This window comes from Diadema antillarum, unplaced genomic scaffold (genome assembly GCF_040938485.1).
Source record: "Diadema antillarum isolate AM-2024a unplaced genomic scaffold, OU_Dant_1.0 scf00000191, whole genome shotgun sequence".
Lineage (NCBI taxonomy): Eukaryota > Metazoa > Echinodermata > Echinoidea > Diadematoida > Diadematidae > Diadema > Diadema antillarum.
Window position 1 is genome coordinate 445347 of NW_027271080.1, and position 15428 is coordinate 460774.

Below are 15428 nucleotides of genomic sequence, written 5' to 3' on the forward strand. Positions count from 1 at the left end.
GTCGCAAAATAAAAAAAAAAAAGTCACGAGTGACTTCATTCATGGTAAACGTTCTTTATGATGAACAAGTGCCGTAATGTACGATGTACGCATGCGCACGGTGTAAATCGTAGGCCACAAATCGCACAGTGTGCGGTGTACATCGCAGCACCTGCGACAGAGTGCAACAGGCTGCGATATCGCACATTGTCGCAGCGCAGCGCATCGCAGTAAAAATCGCACAGTGTGAGTCCGCCCTCGACCACACTCCGCGTACTCGGTTTGCTTGACTGACTGCTCTCATGCATGACGACTATAGCCAGTCTCTTTTCGATTACTGTAACTTCTACGTCGTGTCAGCCAACGTGTGAAGAGTAGGGTAGGCAATTATCGAACCGGTGTCGTCGATGACTGTTTTATATGTGATATTTGATAGTAAGGCTAATGTCCTGAAAAACTACCAGATCATTTGAAGGCATACAAGTCCTAGACATAGGCTTGTACACTGACGTGAGTTGGAAAGCGTGATCTTGCCCATATCTATCGAACTGTCTCTCTCGATCCGAGAGAGGTATTCCGAGGAGGGATGGCTTCTCAGCGACAGACGTACATGCTGCTTCTTTTGGCGATCGTATGTTTCACCATGAACGCCGCTGCTGACGGCGAAGTCAGTGCAGCGATGAGTGTGAGTATCATTTTTCCCCTTTTTTTGTAACAGTTAGTGCAGAACTAGGAATTGTCTAAAATGATAAAAAATTAAAATTATACAAGTAAAACTAGTCTACTGTGGAGTAGGCTTAAGACAAGTTGTCTACACTTTAATTGATTATTAGACTGTTAGAGAGGTGTACACTCAAGTAAATTTACAATGCTGTGTGTACTGTTAGTGTTACTGTGTGACTCAGTGTGATTTTGAGTGTGATGACTAACGTTACACTTGTATGTTCGTATTCTTGAATCCTTATTTCATTTATCAATGTTTATAGTAAATTTAGATACAGCTTACCACACGCTTACACTAAATTTACAGGTACTAAGTAACAGACAGAGAGATCCGTCTGATCGGAGGAGTCTTTTTTTTTTTTGTGACGTTATCGAAGCTAGACACAGCACAGTCTCCGCGGAGCATATCCCCAACGAACGACCAGATACAGACGTGACCGATCTTTACATTTTATTTGGTCAAGCTTTGAATATACATCACACTGTCAGTGTCTGTCACTAGGCTGTTGAGTGTTGTACTTGTACTTGTAGTGCAGTGTCTTGTCCTTTTAGTTACATATTTTAGGCGTTATTTGAATTCATAGAATGGTCTAGTCTACGGGTATGACCAAACAAGCGTTGTATGTCCGGACAGGTTGTGGGACCGGACGCGTATTGTAAGTGCGTGTAAGTGCGTCTGGAATAAAATTGACGCAGTGAAAGTCTTACAAGATGTTACGAGTTATTTATAGTTACATACACATATGTTCGATCGAATGTTCGTTTGCGTCGATCGTACGGCGAGAATGTAAACACTGTGCACACTCGCTCCCCATATATTTCCCGAACAAAATCTTCTTCTCCTTCTTCTTCTTGCTTGTTCTTCCTCCGGTATTCGGAGATCAGCGGTTATCCGCGTTGAGCTGTGATTTCAGGTTCAGGCGTGCAAGGTGAATTTTGAGAATGTATCGGAGGCAGTGGGTCGTAATATCAGCAGAGAGAGAGGTAGGTAATGAGAGACAGGGAAACAGAATGCTAGTGCCGTGGTGAAGATGAAGATGTCATTTGCTGTGAAATCCTGGATGACTTGGTCTGGAGGGTTGAGTGCACTGATGTGCTGGATCACAGCAGCTCTATGGGTCTGAAGGGTAGGACAGGAAGCAGCAAAGTGGGTTGTGTTCTCCTCCTCCTCTCCACAGAGTCTGCAGATGGGGGTGGAGGACTTGCCTATGGACATCAGGCGGTACTGTGTTGGGTAGGTGCCAGTTGCGAGCTGGGAGCGGAATCTTGAGGCATTGCAGAGGTGTGGAGGCAGGGAAGCTGGAAACAGACTAGTAGGGGTTGGCAGGCTTCTGCACTGTTTCCATAGAACAAGGGAGTGCCTAGTATCTACGGCAAAGCGAATCTGTGCAATGTGGTGATTGTGGACAACTCGACGACACAGCCTTCTCCAGCTTGGGTAGTCGATGTTGGGGGTGTCTGAGAGGAGAGGTGGTAAATTCAGCTTGGTAAGAAGCTGCTTCCAGTAGGGGATGGAGGGGGTGTTGCTTGCTTGTGCATGGAGAAGGATCCTGTGCTCGAACCTGTCTGAAGGCAGTGTGACTAGTTGTCCGAGGGAGAGGATAGTGAAGAGATCAGCATGAAGGGAGAGAGGAAGGATGCCTGCGTGCACAACTCTCTTTGATACATTCGTACATGGAGTCACTTTGAAGGGGAAAATCCAACGATTTAGCAGGTTAATTCTCACGCCATTTTCAGAGTATAGTCTAGTATATGAGGTGTCTATATCAAGTCTTTGAGGTAAAGGGTGCATATTCTATGTAAAATAGGTAAGTTTTCACGTGCGAACTTAGGTGTCCGGAAACCCAACCTCCCATAACATGTCAATCAATGATCATTGTAGAAATTTAGACAGTCCAATTAAACCATCAAGTAAGTACACTTGTATCGTATACACAGTAGAGTCTAGGTTTTAGACTTTTTTTTTTCTAGAAACGGTGGTCCAACAGGCATATATCTGCGTATAAATTTTACCTGCAGTGGGATAGGACATTGCATTGTTGTACATCGTGTAGAAATTATCTTCTTTGTATAATGATAGCATAGTGTAAACCGGGGCGCTGTAATCATATGGCAGTAACAGTGTCTCACGTGTTGTGGTCACTGATGGCTAGTGGTGCGGTTAGCTATAGCCTGTACATGGTACTGGTAGATACTGTGTAGTGGTCTATAAAGCTTTTTATATTTTCTCAAGGGTGTAATTTTGCGAATTTAGCAAATCACAGTTGGATGGCATATTTCATAACATTCGAAAATGTGGCCACATGTGAGAGTGTACAAATTGTATGCACGTGTAACGTTAGGTGCATTTTTATGGCGTCGATGTCAATTCACAAAAATAACATGTTGTGATGTCTGTGATCGATCTCATTCCTGTCAGGGGTCGCACTTAACTTTTTTTTTAACTAGCCAGGCGGACTACATAGAATCAATTTTGACACTGAAGCAATATTTTGGCTAGCCAGACGGACCAGTTACTTCAGAATTTTATGATTTTTAGCTGACAAAGTCCGACATGATTTTGGGTGGCCAATGGCCAGCGGACCATCGCCAATTTCGAACCCTGCCTGTATAGTATCTGTATGCTGAAATGACAGCTTTATCTCAGCATCAGGGTGGAGACTAGGGCCTGCATACATGTACTGTAGATCTCCCTAGTTGGCGACCTGGTAGTAACTTTAGTCTCCCTAATCGAATTGCCGAATAAATAATAATAATAATAATAATCTCCGCAAAATCTCCAGGAATGTAAACGACTCTCCAGAGAATTTAATATGTTCAATTTTAAGGAAACTCTTTCCAGTCCCCATCTCGTGGCAGAGACAGTGCAGAGATGTCTCCATGATGTCTCCATGATGTCTTCATGATGTCTTCAAGTTTGAACCAAGTCGTGGAGATGAATTTTTATCTATGAGGTCACTAATGGACGTCTTTGTGACTTCACGGAGACCCATTGGCGACCTACTGGAGATGTCACAGATATGACTTCATGACTGAGAAGACATCTCAGATATTGTACAAAACCGTCTGAAAAGTGAATAAAGTCTGTGTCGTTTACAGATGAGTTGCAGTATGTACACGTACGTGATACTTGTACAATGGTTTTGTATGTTATAAAATGAGGATAACTGAACGAAGCTGACTTCAAAATAATGTAAAGATTTCACCTGCAGAATCATGCGTAGTATACATAAAGATGAAAACTTTTTATCATAGGGTTTTATGCTCTTTACAGCACTTTTCTTTTAGGAGAAAGTGACCACAAGCTGTGCATGGAATACTAATCAAAATTTCAAAGAGCAATGAGTATCCCATGTAAAGCAGAACCTGTGTGAAAGGGATTAAATTCATTGAACAGCATAGCACAGACCTACTACAGGTACAACATTTGAACATGTGACTCAGACTGCTGAAGACTGCAGGCTTGTTTCCACAGTGCTCAGAGTCCAGATGTTTTGTAGTCTGATCTATGCATGAGATGGAAGCTGAAGCGAGTTAATAACAAAAACCACGCAGGAAACGATCTGGGCCATCCCACAGGGAAGTTGTCATCATGTGAGCAGATATTGAATAACGACAATTACAATCTACACCGACCCGACCCGATGTAATCAGTTGTGCATCCATTTGCTGAAGAGGAGGAAAGAGAAAGGGAAAACAGAAAGAAATGGGTGACTTCTTTAAAGATGTTTTTCCAGACAATCTACTGCTCTTATGACAGGATGTAAAGGAACTAAAAATAATTTCTGCTCCGTGCTTCGTGCCAACTGCCACGTCCAGCCATTTTCACAGTTCAAGTTTAGAAATCCAATGCTACGTGTACATACACACACATTTACTTTGCATTATTCTAGTACACTATTTGGTCACACATTCAATTCCTTCTTAACTTTTCATCTCATTCACCTGACGCTGTTTGAATGCACTTTACATCATATTACAGACAAAACTGTACTAGAATGTACAGCTGCATTGGTAATTTAGATGGTCCCCCCTCCCCCTCCTAATTTTATGTACTGTAGTTGGTAAAGGAAATGAGAACCTTGTCCTAATTATTTTGAATATAAAGGAAAGCCAAAGAAATGAACAAACTGTAGGTTGCAACTGATTGACAAATTGCCCTACATCGACGTTTTTTATCATGGCTACTACTAAAACACTGATCAATTCAGTGCTTATTTACGTCGATGTAGGGCAATTTGTCAATCAGTTGCAATGAAAACATCTCGACGGAAGAATCATGAATTTGAAAAACTGTAGGTTGTTTTACACGTCATGCAGTATTCACATGGACATTGTACAATGTACACATCAGCACTGGTGCACATTCAGGTTTTTGTGGATATTTGCTCAGCACACTTAGTGTACACACTGATCTGCTGTGTGCCGGTATTTCTCAGTCACAATGTTTAACCGTTTAGTCAGCATGCCGAAAAGGTTTTTATGAGTGCTTAGATACTGACCTTTGCATGAGTCATGTGCCGAGGCATCACCTGATCACTGCAGTGGCATTTTGTTGTCAATCAGCATTTGATAGGAAATTCCATCCTGATATTACGGTAGGATAACAATCGCAATCCAAATACCTTAGTTTTTGTGCCCGTTCAGACAGACAGATCTAACACGTATATCCCACAAAAAATGACAAGTGCTGTACAATTGTAGTTTGTCAACCAAGGCTTACATGCCTGAAATCTGCTAACAGAGTGGCCCTTTACCCTTGTGTTTCGTGTACTGTAGGGCAAGTCCAAGATAACGCGCACGTTACGTATGGGACATTCAGAGACTTTTATGACCTGAAAAATAGTGTTAATGGCCTTTGATCATATTGAACTTCATCATGGTGATTGATATCTAGGAGAAGTATAATCATGTAAAAAATTGAGAAAAATGACCTTGACAATTATATTCTAGAAGAGAAAATATGTGTCGTTACGTATGGGACCAGAAAATTTTTGTTTTTTTGAACATTTTTTTAAACCTCAATACTCTCTGAAAGTATATCATTCTACAACTTGTAACTCACTGTGATGAACGTCACAACACTCAAGATTATCACAGATAAGTTTCATGTCATTAGGCAAAAAGCTCTAATTACAGGTTCTAATTAAAGACAGACATGAATTGTTACGTATGGGACCGTTACGTACGGGACAGTTTGTCCCCCATTCATTTAGTGTGTGAAGAACCATGTTTATGGGTATTTTGCATAATTATTGAAGTAGAATCAGTTGAAACTACTCAAATACTGATCCAGATTGTCAAGGAATTCCCCAAATATTCACCATCATAATCATATTCAATCATATTTTCATATTTTTTTGACCAACCTGGGTATGCATGCCCTTTGTCCCCCATTCGTTTAGTGTGTGGAGAAGCATGTTTATGGGTATTTTGCATAATTATTGAGGTGGAATCAGTTGAAATTACTCAAATACTGATCCAGATTGACAAGGGAACAATATTCCCCAGATATTTACCATCAAAATCACATTTAATCATATTCTATATTTTTTTATGACCAACCTCAGTATGTATGCCCTATTTTTATCAGGATAGTTACTACTGAAAAATTGAATACCTGGTAGTTTAAAGTGTTTACTTCCATTGATGAAGGGCAGTTTGCCATTTAGTTTCAATAAAAAACAACTTGACACAAGAAATATTAAGTTTAATAAATGAGCAATACCTGTTGCATAGAACCCCAGTGATCGAGTAGATATATGATGTCTATCTAGCAGTCAGGTCATTGATTCGAGTCACACCTCAGTATGTATACCCATGAATTTTGTTGTGGCTACTACTGAAAACTGAATAAGGACAATTTGTGTATCACTCGCAGTAAAAAAAAATAATTTTACTTTTTATTTTTTTTCTATATATATCACAACCATTTCAAATTGGATCTCCATCACATAAACTTTGAATTCCTCTAGTCTTAGGATTTGATGTTCTTTTAAAGTAATTCATATAATTGGTTTCCAATCATCTCTTTAAATGTTGAAAACTGAATCCCCATTTCTACAAAAAACTATACCATCCCTTTAATGCTGATTTTTCATTGTGTATTTTGCCATTTTCCCCTCCCCCTGTCTGAAAATTGTTCAGTCAAGTTCATGTATTGTTTCAAGTGTCTATAACTCAAAAAGTAGCTACAATGTTAGGATGCTTTCTTCAGGATGATTGACCATTGTGTACTGAGAGACCTTCCCAGCTAGCTACATGCATTCACATGCAATATGTATGAGGATGTCCCATACGTAACGCATTTGTCCCATACGTAACATTATTTCAATGCCTAATAAAAAATATTTCTTTTACTTTTTTTTCTTTTTTCTATGGTATTTAATTTCTCTAAACAATGAATTAGAACTTTCCAAAAGGGCATTAAAATAACCTTAGCAATTTCAGAAAAAACCTAAAAAAATGACCTCATTTTGTTACGTATGGGACATCTCATGATAGGACACGAGCTAATTTGCATAATCATTTGCATAATCCCTAAATTTTCATACCAAGTTAAACTATGTGATGAACTTCTTATGTCCACATATTAATCAAATATTATTTGCTTTCCTTTGAATTAATATGAATTTTTATAAATGTCCCATACGGAACGCTGTCTTTCACATATATGCAAATAAAGCCCTTGAAATTTGCATAAATTTACATAATATCATTTTTTCCTCCACGGAAATCAAAACTTCAACTCATAAGCTTCAAAATGATACCAAACATGTCAATATTGAGCAAAGATGAAATTTTGCCTTCTGAGGGGACCTTATCTTGGACTTGCCCTGTAATGTGTTTTGAATGATGGGACCCAAAAATTTAGGTCATGCAACTTCCTTTGCTCCAGCGTTCACACACTCACTGCGATGCGACTTGTGACAGTTAAACTGAATTCCAAAATTTAATTTGATTTCATTTCTTTTGATAGAGTAAATGCATACAATGTATGGTGTGAAGGGACCTTCGGTATTCTATGTTGTTTTTAAAACTCTCTAAGTTGCCACGTTCGCACGTTCGACTCAGTTGACAGCGTGCCAATTTCGCATATTCCACTCAATCGCACAAACCCACCGAAACCGATCGATAAATCGCCAAATGTCACAGTACAATGAAAGCGATTCTCTCGATTCCACTCCTCTCGTCTAAAGCTTGCATTTCATGTGGTGATTGACTATTAAACAAGCAGTGTTTCATACTGGATTTGCCTTCAAATTCCAAGTAATGAAGTGTATTAATGTCACTACTTTGTGTTCAAAAGTCATATGTTTACAGTAATGTAGCTGCTAGGCATTTAACCCGTTCCATACGGGAACCTGGTGGCTTGTGTATTAAGTCTATGGGGATTTCAGAATTCAGTAAGGAAGGGGTTAAAAAGAAAAACAATATATAGATTACATGTACAGTGTACATCAATGCAAAGTTTGGCCTTTTCTTTTCAACTGTGCTCACTTTATCTACAATTTAACATCATAAATCTATAAAAAGTTATAGGTTTGAAAAACAGAATGTTTTCTCAACGCATGACTACGTTGATGTCTCAGAATAATGTGGCACACGGGGGTTTCTACCATGGCACATAAAGAGCTAGAGAAAAATATCCAAGCTTTATTACAAGATTTTCATATGGGAGGATATTTTGTCATACTGAACTGTGAAATGTGATAACTCATAAACGTTTTTAATTGCTGCACTCCCAATGGTACTGTGTCAAATCAAGGCAGACAGTGTGCAATTTTATGTACAATGTACAGTGTACATGTATTGTATACTGGTGGTAGTCATATCAGGGAGTTACCACCTCATTGGTCATTATAGTGTAGCACTATGCATAGATACAGTGTACATGGCTACAAGTACGGTTGTAGGCATACCAGGTACATTGTACATAATGTACAGGAACTAGGCCTATATGTGTGCATGTCAGAGCCATTATGAAGTTGTTGTTTTTTTAAGTGTGAAAACACATAAAACTTTGAAGTGCCCTCTAGATGTCCTGCCATTTTACTCCACTGTGTTGAGTGAGTTTTTATTGTCTTGGTCATAAATTGAGGGTATACAAATGTATGTACAGTATCTCCAATACGTACGCTGTACATTGTAGGTGCCGTGCGCAGAGCAGCGTTTTAGATGCATTATGGGATAGCTCATGGGACAAACTTGCCCCGGTTTTGGCTGCACATGCACTTACTGTACATCACGCTCTGTCTTCACAAGGAGGTATTTTTTGTTGAAGATTTCTTCGATTTCCATCATGTGACCAGCATATTGAAGCCTTGCAGTAGTGAACCATGACTCTAGTGACGGCAAATCAGTAAAGCTTAGACACTTTCAGTTCTTTTAAGCTGAATTATAGCCAAGAAAAAAAAAGGGCTAACATTAACAACGGAAAAGCAGACAAAGAACTCCATTGAATCGTACAGCTGTACATTGTATGTGAACTGCGACTCGCGTGAGACAACCGGAATCGAACAAGAGACCGAGGAATCCCACACCACAGTGCACCTGTGACAGAGCTCTTCAGCGTGCACAGGAGTTTTTTACGTCATTGGCGATAGCGGGAATTGAACTAGAAGTCTTTTTATGGGTTTAAATAACACTAACAGGTCATTGTACCATGCCCTACGCGTATGATCCTTTGCATAATTTGTATTACAACACAGACGCCATCCAGACCCAAGTCCTGATACAGTAGTACTGTGTATGTAATCATCATAGAAGTAAACTATTAAAGCCAGGGGAGGTTTTGCATGAATTGATGGACTTTGGGCAGGAGTCACGTGTACGGTAGTAATTTTGGCTGTTAGTTGAAGGACAATACAGTACGGTACTGCACATGTACTCGTGTAGGCTTACAGTGTGCAATATTGTATGGTAAAGAATTCAAGGTGAAACTTTATGCATATGGTATGTTACATGTACATTTTGCATAATATGTGCACAATGTACGTATTCACATGATGTGAATATGTGCATAATGTACGTATTCACATGATGTGAATACTGGTCAGCGATTGGTCATTTAAATGCAGTCACATGACAATTAGAATGCAGCAAAGATTGAAAGAGTTGTATTGCATGCAGTGATGTCACTTTGTAATAATACCTTCCAGAATGTGACTGGCTGCTGTCTATTAAAGCTTGATGAAATGACCATTTGCAATGTACATTGTTTATGCAACAAATACAGTAAAACCTGTCTATTGTAGGCCCCTGAATATTATGCAGATTTAATACAAATTTGTAAGTGGCCATTATAGACAGGTTGCTGAGCACTATAGAGCTCCGGGTCTTTAATGTTGCTTTTCTCTCTCTCTTTTTGTGTGTGTGTGTTTTGTTTTGTTTTTTTGTTGTTAGTTTCCATATATGGCAGGTGGCCGCTGAAGACAGGTGGCCACTACGGCAGGTTTGACTGTATTGCCTTTTTGATCATTGTAATAGGATACACTGGGCCATTTATAGGGAATTCTATATCATACGTAAAATGGCTCAACAAAGACAAAATCTGAATTTTTCAGGGCTGTTATCTCTCATTCGTGAGGAAAATATACTCGCTGGAATGTCAAGTGTTACACGTACATTTGTACCTACAGTACTTGTACTATAGGTAACATGAAACAATGTGGCCTCTGACAGTGGAGGGCAAAGCACAGTGTTCTCAAGGAAAGAACCAGCCTACAACAATATGGTTTGATCTTTTTCACTAAACTTTGATTTAGAAAGTCTGGATGTTTATTAAAACATGGAATTGTAGTACACACAGTATGCCCTTTACATACAACTGTATGTTGTATACTGTACAATTGTACACCGCACATCATTATCATTTATTGCGATACTGCTTCACTGGGAATGCATGAAAAGACAGAGTTCCTCACATCACAATTTCTGGAGAGATTCCATGTCTCCCCTGTTACCTATTGCAGGATCTTGATTAATGATTAAACTGATACTCCCTACTGTAGGGGTATACAGTACATACATGTATGCAATACATTGAGCTAGATGTGGTGTCCATGACACAATTTCCCTGGCCATGGATAAAAGTACAGTGGGAATATCACTGAAGTTGTATCGTGAATGCAAGGTCGTGGTTTATCTTTCCGAAATGCGTCATGTCAACAAAGATCTTGAACCGACATTGAAGTATCCCTGATCAAGAGGCAGGCAAACATATAATGGCACCATGTGTGCTTTTGCACACGCTGTAAAATGTGCACTGCATGTGACTTTGCTGTACATCAGGCCTCGAATTTCGCCACTTTTAGGGACAGGCAATTTTTGGTTTTAAGGGCACTCTCTCAAAATTTTTTAAGGGCAGCAAGGAAAAGTTGCAGTGAGCATGGTAATTTTTAGAGAGGCATTGCGGCAAGTAGATAGGGCATTGCGGCAAATTGCCTTTTGCCTCCCGGGTAATTTGAGGCCTGGTACATTGTACAGTTACATTATATACATGCCTTCTGAATTAATGTGAAGTTGATCAAGTGTTTTACACCATGACAGCAGTAATCTGTCACAAATGAGCATTATATGATAAAGTTTCTTGATAATATTGTCTTGGGAAAACATGAGGCAAGGTGCTACATTCAAAGTGCTTGCCTGAGGCAAGTGGAACTAAAAGTCAGGCAAATGTTTTGGAACGATAAGAAAAATGTGCTTGCTCAATCAGGCAAGTAAAAAGTCTTGAAGCAACCTTCTTTTTTTCCCCACTTTCTCCCCCTACAAACCCATAACATCAACTGAAAGAGACCCAAAGGTAATGACTGCTTTAATAGTGATGGAATGCACAACGTTTTAATTTCATTTCAGCAACTTTCCAACACTTTTGGGAAAGCCCCAATGCAATGCAACACGTGATGGAACTAAAATGATACTCAAAAGTGGTAATGTGTAAAAATCAACTTGTGCTGTTTATTCAAATGATTGACTAAGGAGTGAGTTTCTACAGTCATTTTCTTACATTGTATGTTTATATTTGGACTTTATTTCTGGGACGTAAAATCCATGTTCAGGCAAGTGTTCTGCAACAATTTGAAAATCTGCTTGCCCAATTTTTAGCAGTCCTATACAATCCAAACTGTGTAGCAAATTGCTATGTGATGGTTACACCAGGTGAAGTATTCCCTGTATTATGTACAAGGGTAATTCCATGAAGTTGGGGCACAAAGTGTTACATTTTAGCATAACTCAATACTAATTATGCTATACATATATTCTTTATAGGCTTTACATTTGTATTGAGACCATACATTTTCCTGGAAATTTTGTGCCATTCAGACTCAATTTTGATGAAGTTATTCAAAAAAAAAGTAACGGTGTCCTGTAGCGTCGTGACGTGTCCATGTAGCATCGTGATAGTTAAAATCCGGTCCTAAAAGACAAATTAATGCAATAAGCTTGACCAAAATTTGATATAATATACATAATTACTAGATTACATGTAGTCAGATAGCTAAATATCTTAACTCTCCTTTCCACAGTTTTACTTTTACGAGAAAATTACACAATGTGTCACTATGCTACACGGTGTCCTACCAAATGTAACAAAAAAGGACACCGCGTAGCATCGTGATACATTTTGTAATTTTCTTTTAAAATTAAAACTGTGTACAGGTAATTTGGGATATTTAGCTATCTGACTAATCTAGTAAATATGCATATTGCATCAAATTTTGGTCAAGCTAATTGCCATAATTTGTCTCTTAGGACCAAATTCTAAAATTTCACGATGCTACACTGTACATGGACACGTCACGATGCTACAGGACACCGTTACATATTGTTTAATAACTTCATCAAAATCGAGTCTGAATGGCACAAAATTTCCAGGAAAATGTGTGGCCTCAATGCAAATGTAAAGCCTACAAACAATAAATGTATAGCATAATTAATATTGAGTTATGCTGAAATGTATTTTTCAAATATCACGATGCTACATGGACACTGCCCCAACTTCACGGAATTACCCACAAATGTACAGTGTAAAGGTGATTGCTTTCACAGAGCACTAGATTTACTGTAATTGGCCCACTCATAATATTGTGTATCATATAAATTATTGTTTTTTTTTCCTCTTTTTTTTTTCAACCCTCTGTAGGATGGCATCTTTATTCACGAGCCAGGGTACTGTATGTGGTATGACCAGTGTGGCACAGATTCCACTACCCAGAAACCCTTGAACTGCCTCTACAACAAGCCAGCTCCACTCCTCAATGACTCCAAGGGTCTGGAAATCCTGAAGGAGCTGTGCCCCGAGATGGTCGCAGAGGACGAGAATGCCACCCGCACGTGCTGCGCCACCTCCCAGCTGCTCACCTTCCAGGGCAACATGAAGCTGCCCGAAGAAACGATGGGGCGGTGTCCGTCGTGCTACAAGAATCTCGTCACCCTCTACTGCCACCTGACCTGCAGCACCAACCAGAGCATGTTCGTGAATGCGACAACAACTCTGCCTTACCCTGGCTTTGATAGTGGTTCTGATGATGTTAGCGCAATGTCCAACCGAAGCATCTCAGAGGTGGACTATTACGTCCTTAACGACACCGCCCAGGAGATGTTCAACTCTTGCAAGAATGTGAACTTCCCCAGCAGTAACACCAAAGTGCTGTCGCTGTACTGTGGGCAGTATGGAGCAGAGCACTGCACGGCACAGCGCTGGCTGGACTTTATGGGTGACAAAACGAACCAGCAGACGCCGTTCCAAATCAACTTTAACCTCTCGTCTCCTCCCGAGTCTATGGAATCCATGGAGACCAAGGTGTACTCGTGCCAAGAAGCGATAAGCAACGACACGCAGCCTTGCAGCTGCCAAGACTGTCCTGCATCCTGCCCCCCTCTGCCCCCACCTCCGGCCACCAAGCCACCCTTCCTCATCTTTGGCGTCGACGGATACATGGTCATCTTCACCGCAGCCTACGGTGTCTTCGTCATCTTCTTCTGCACCGTCAACATCCTGACCCTGTGCTGCTGTAAGCAGAGGAGTGATGGCAGCCGGGGTGAGTGCTGCGACGAAAACTCCACGTCCATCAACTCCGTCAACGAAACCGGTACTACATCGCAGATCTCGGAGGATGATGTCGGATGCAAAGCAAGTTGTGGCCTCGCCTTCCAGCGCCTCTTGGAGTTGCTCTTCCAGAAGATCGGCACGGCTGTGGCTGCTCATCCCCACGTCGTCATTGTCCTGGGTGTAATGGTGGTGACAGGGATGTCGGTGGGATTCATCAAACTCCAGGTGAGGATTTTCATAATTTCATCTGAAAGAAGATTCGACATGTTTTCAAGTAAAATTGTGTCGTGTGCAGAGGAAACGTTCCCATTCTAGTAACTGTAATAGCCCATTCTTTTATCTGTAAGCACCTAAAGCTGGCACAGGAATAATGATTGTGAAAAATTATGATATTTTCTGTTTTACACAGAACAAATCTAACAATTAGCCGTACTTTGGGGCAATGTCATTCATGCAGTTGGATGGCATCATCCACAAAGTAAAGTGATCTGCTTTCTTTTAATACATATTGAAATATGGTGATTCTGTAATAATGAAGGCTATATCATTACATTTCATTAAATACAATATTTCATTCTTGACTGTTTGTTGCTTTGTGTGTGTACGTGTGAAAAGACTCAGCACAGGATTTTTTTTTTTTTTAAAGTTTGGTAGCCATCCATTGTGTGATGATGCAAATATTTAAGCACTTACGTGCTTCCGCATGTAACACATATATTTGATTATGATATACAGTAATTCCCCCAGTAGTTCATGCATTAAGTTTTTTCCAAAATCTTCTTCACATCTTGCATCTCTCCCTGTGGCTGTCCTCCACCCCGCCCAAAGATTACGACGGATCCAGTGCAGCTCTGGTCCCCACCAGACAGCGAGTCGCGGCTTGAAAAGAACTACTTTGACGAGCACTTCGGCCCGTTCTACCGCACCGAACAGCTCATCTTGACTGCACCAACCCGCAAGCCATACAATTACACCAGAGATTTGCCCGTCACGACAACCATGGAGTTCTCCGGCATCATTGACCTCGATATCCTTCATCAGGTATGCAGAAGAAGTTCCTTCGTTTTCCTTGCGTGTGTTTTTTGTGTTTTTTTGTTTTTTTTGCGAATACTGTAAAATCAGAAATTGTTTGCACAAGTTTGTTTTGAATAGCAGTTCCATTGATAGCATGTACTTGTAACAAGAAAAACAAAACAGCAACAACAATCGAGTGCTTTGATTTCTCGTTCTGCTTAAAGTTTTTTCTTTTCTTTTCTGCTGATTTAATGCAGTGTGAAATGTGCAAGTTCCCATTTTACAGTATTTCAGAGATACATACCAGGCCAGTCAGAGCAGTTCATTGCCTGTAAAATTTCATTCCACAGATTGAGAGGTTCTTTCGTGACAGGTGAATGCGCATTTGATACAGGTGAATTAAATACAATGACATGCAGTGGAAGGATTAAATTTGGTTATGAGAGTTCATTGAGGGCAATTTTTTTCAAATCTTTTTACATTTTCTTGGCATAAAACCTGCCTGAGGATACATGTACACGTACACTACAATACTTCAGAAGGAAATTCTTGTCGAGGAACTTGGGTGGCAACCAATATTTTGGCCAGTATCATATTTCCTTGTCTGCATCAGTTTACTGAAAGGAAATAAAATATATGTTGCCAAGAGGGCAGGTGC

At 40.1% G+C, this 15428-nt stretch overlaps 1 protein-coding gene across 1 annotated transcript in view; it reads left to right on the top strand.

The window, feature by feature from the left end:
- Positions 1-274: 274 nt before the first annotated feature.
- The window catches only part of LOC139723449 (NPC intracellular cholesterol transporter 1-like), a 38336-nt gene continuing 23182 nt past the window's right edge, over positions 275-15428 (top strand). Inside the window, exons 1-3 of the mRNA XM_071634693.1 lie at positions 275-664; positions 12848-13981; positions 14585-14797. Coding sequence (XP_071490794.1) covers positions 566-664; positions 12848-13981; positions 14585-14797 — 1446 coding nt within the window. The 5' untranslated portion in view covers positions 275-565. The remainder of the gene's footprint in view (positions 665-12847; positions 13982-14584; positions 14798-15428) is intronic.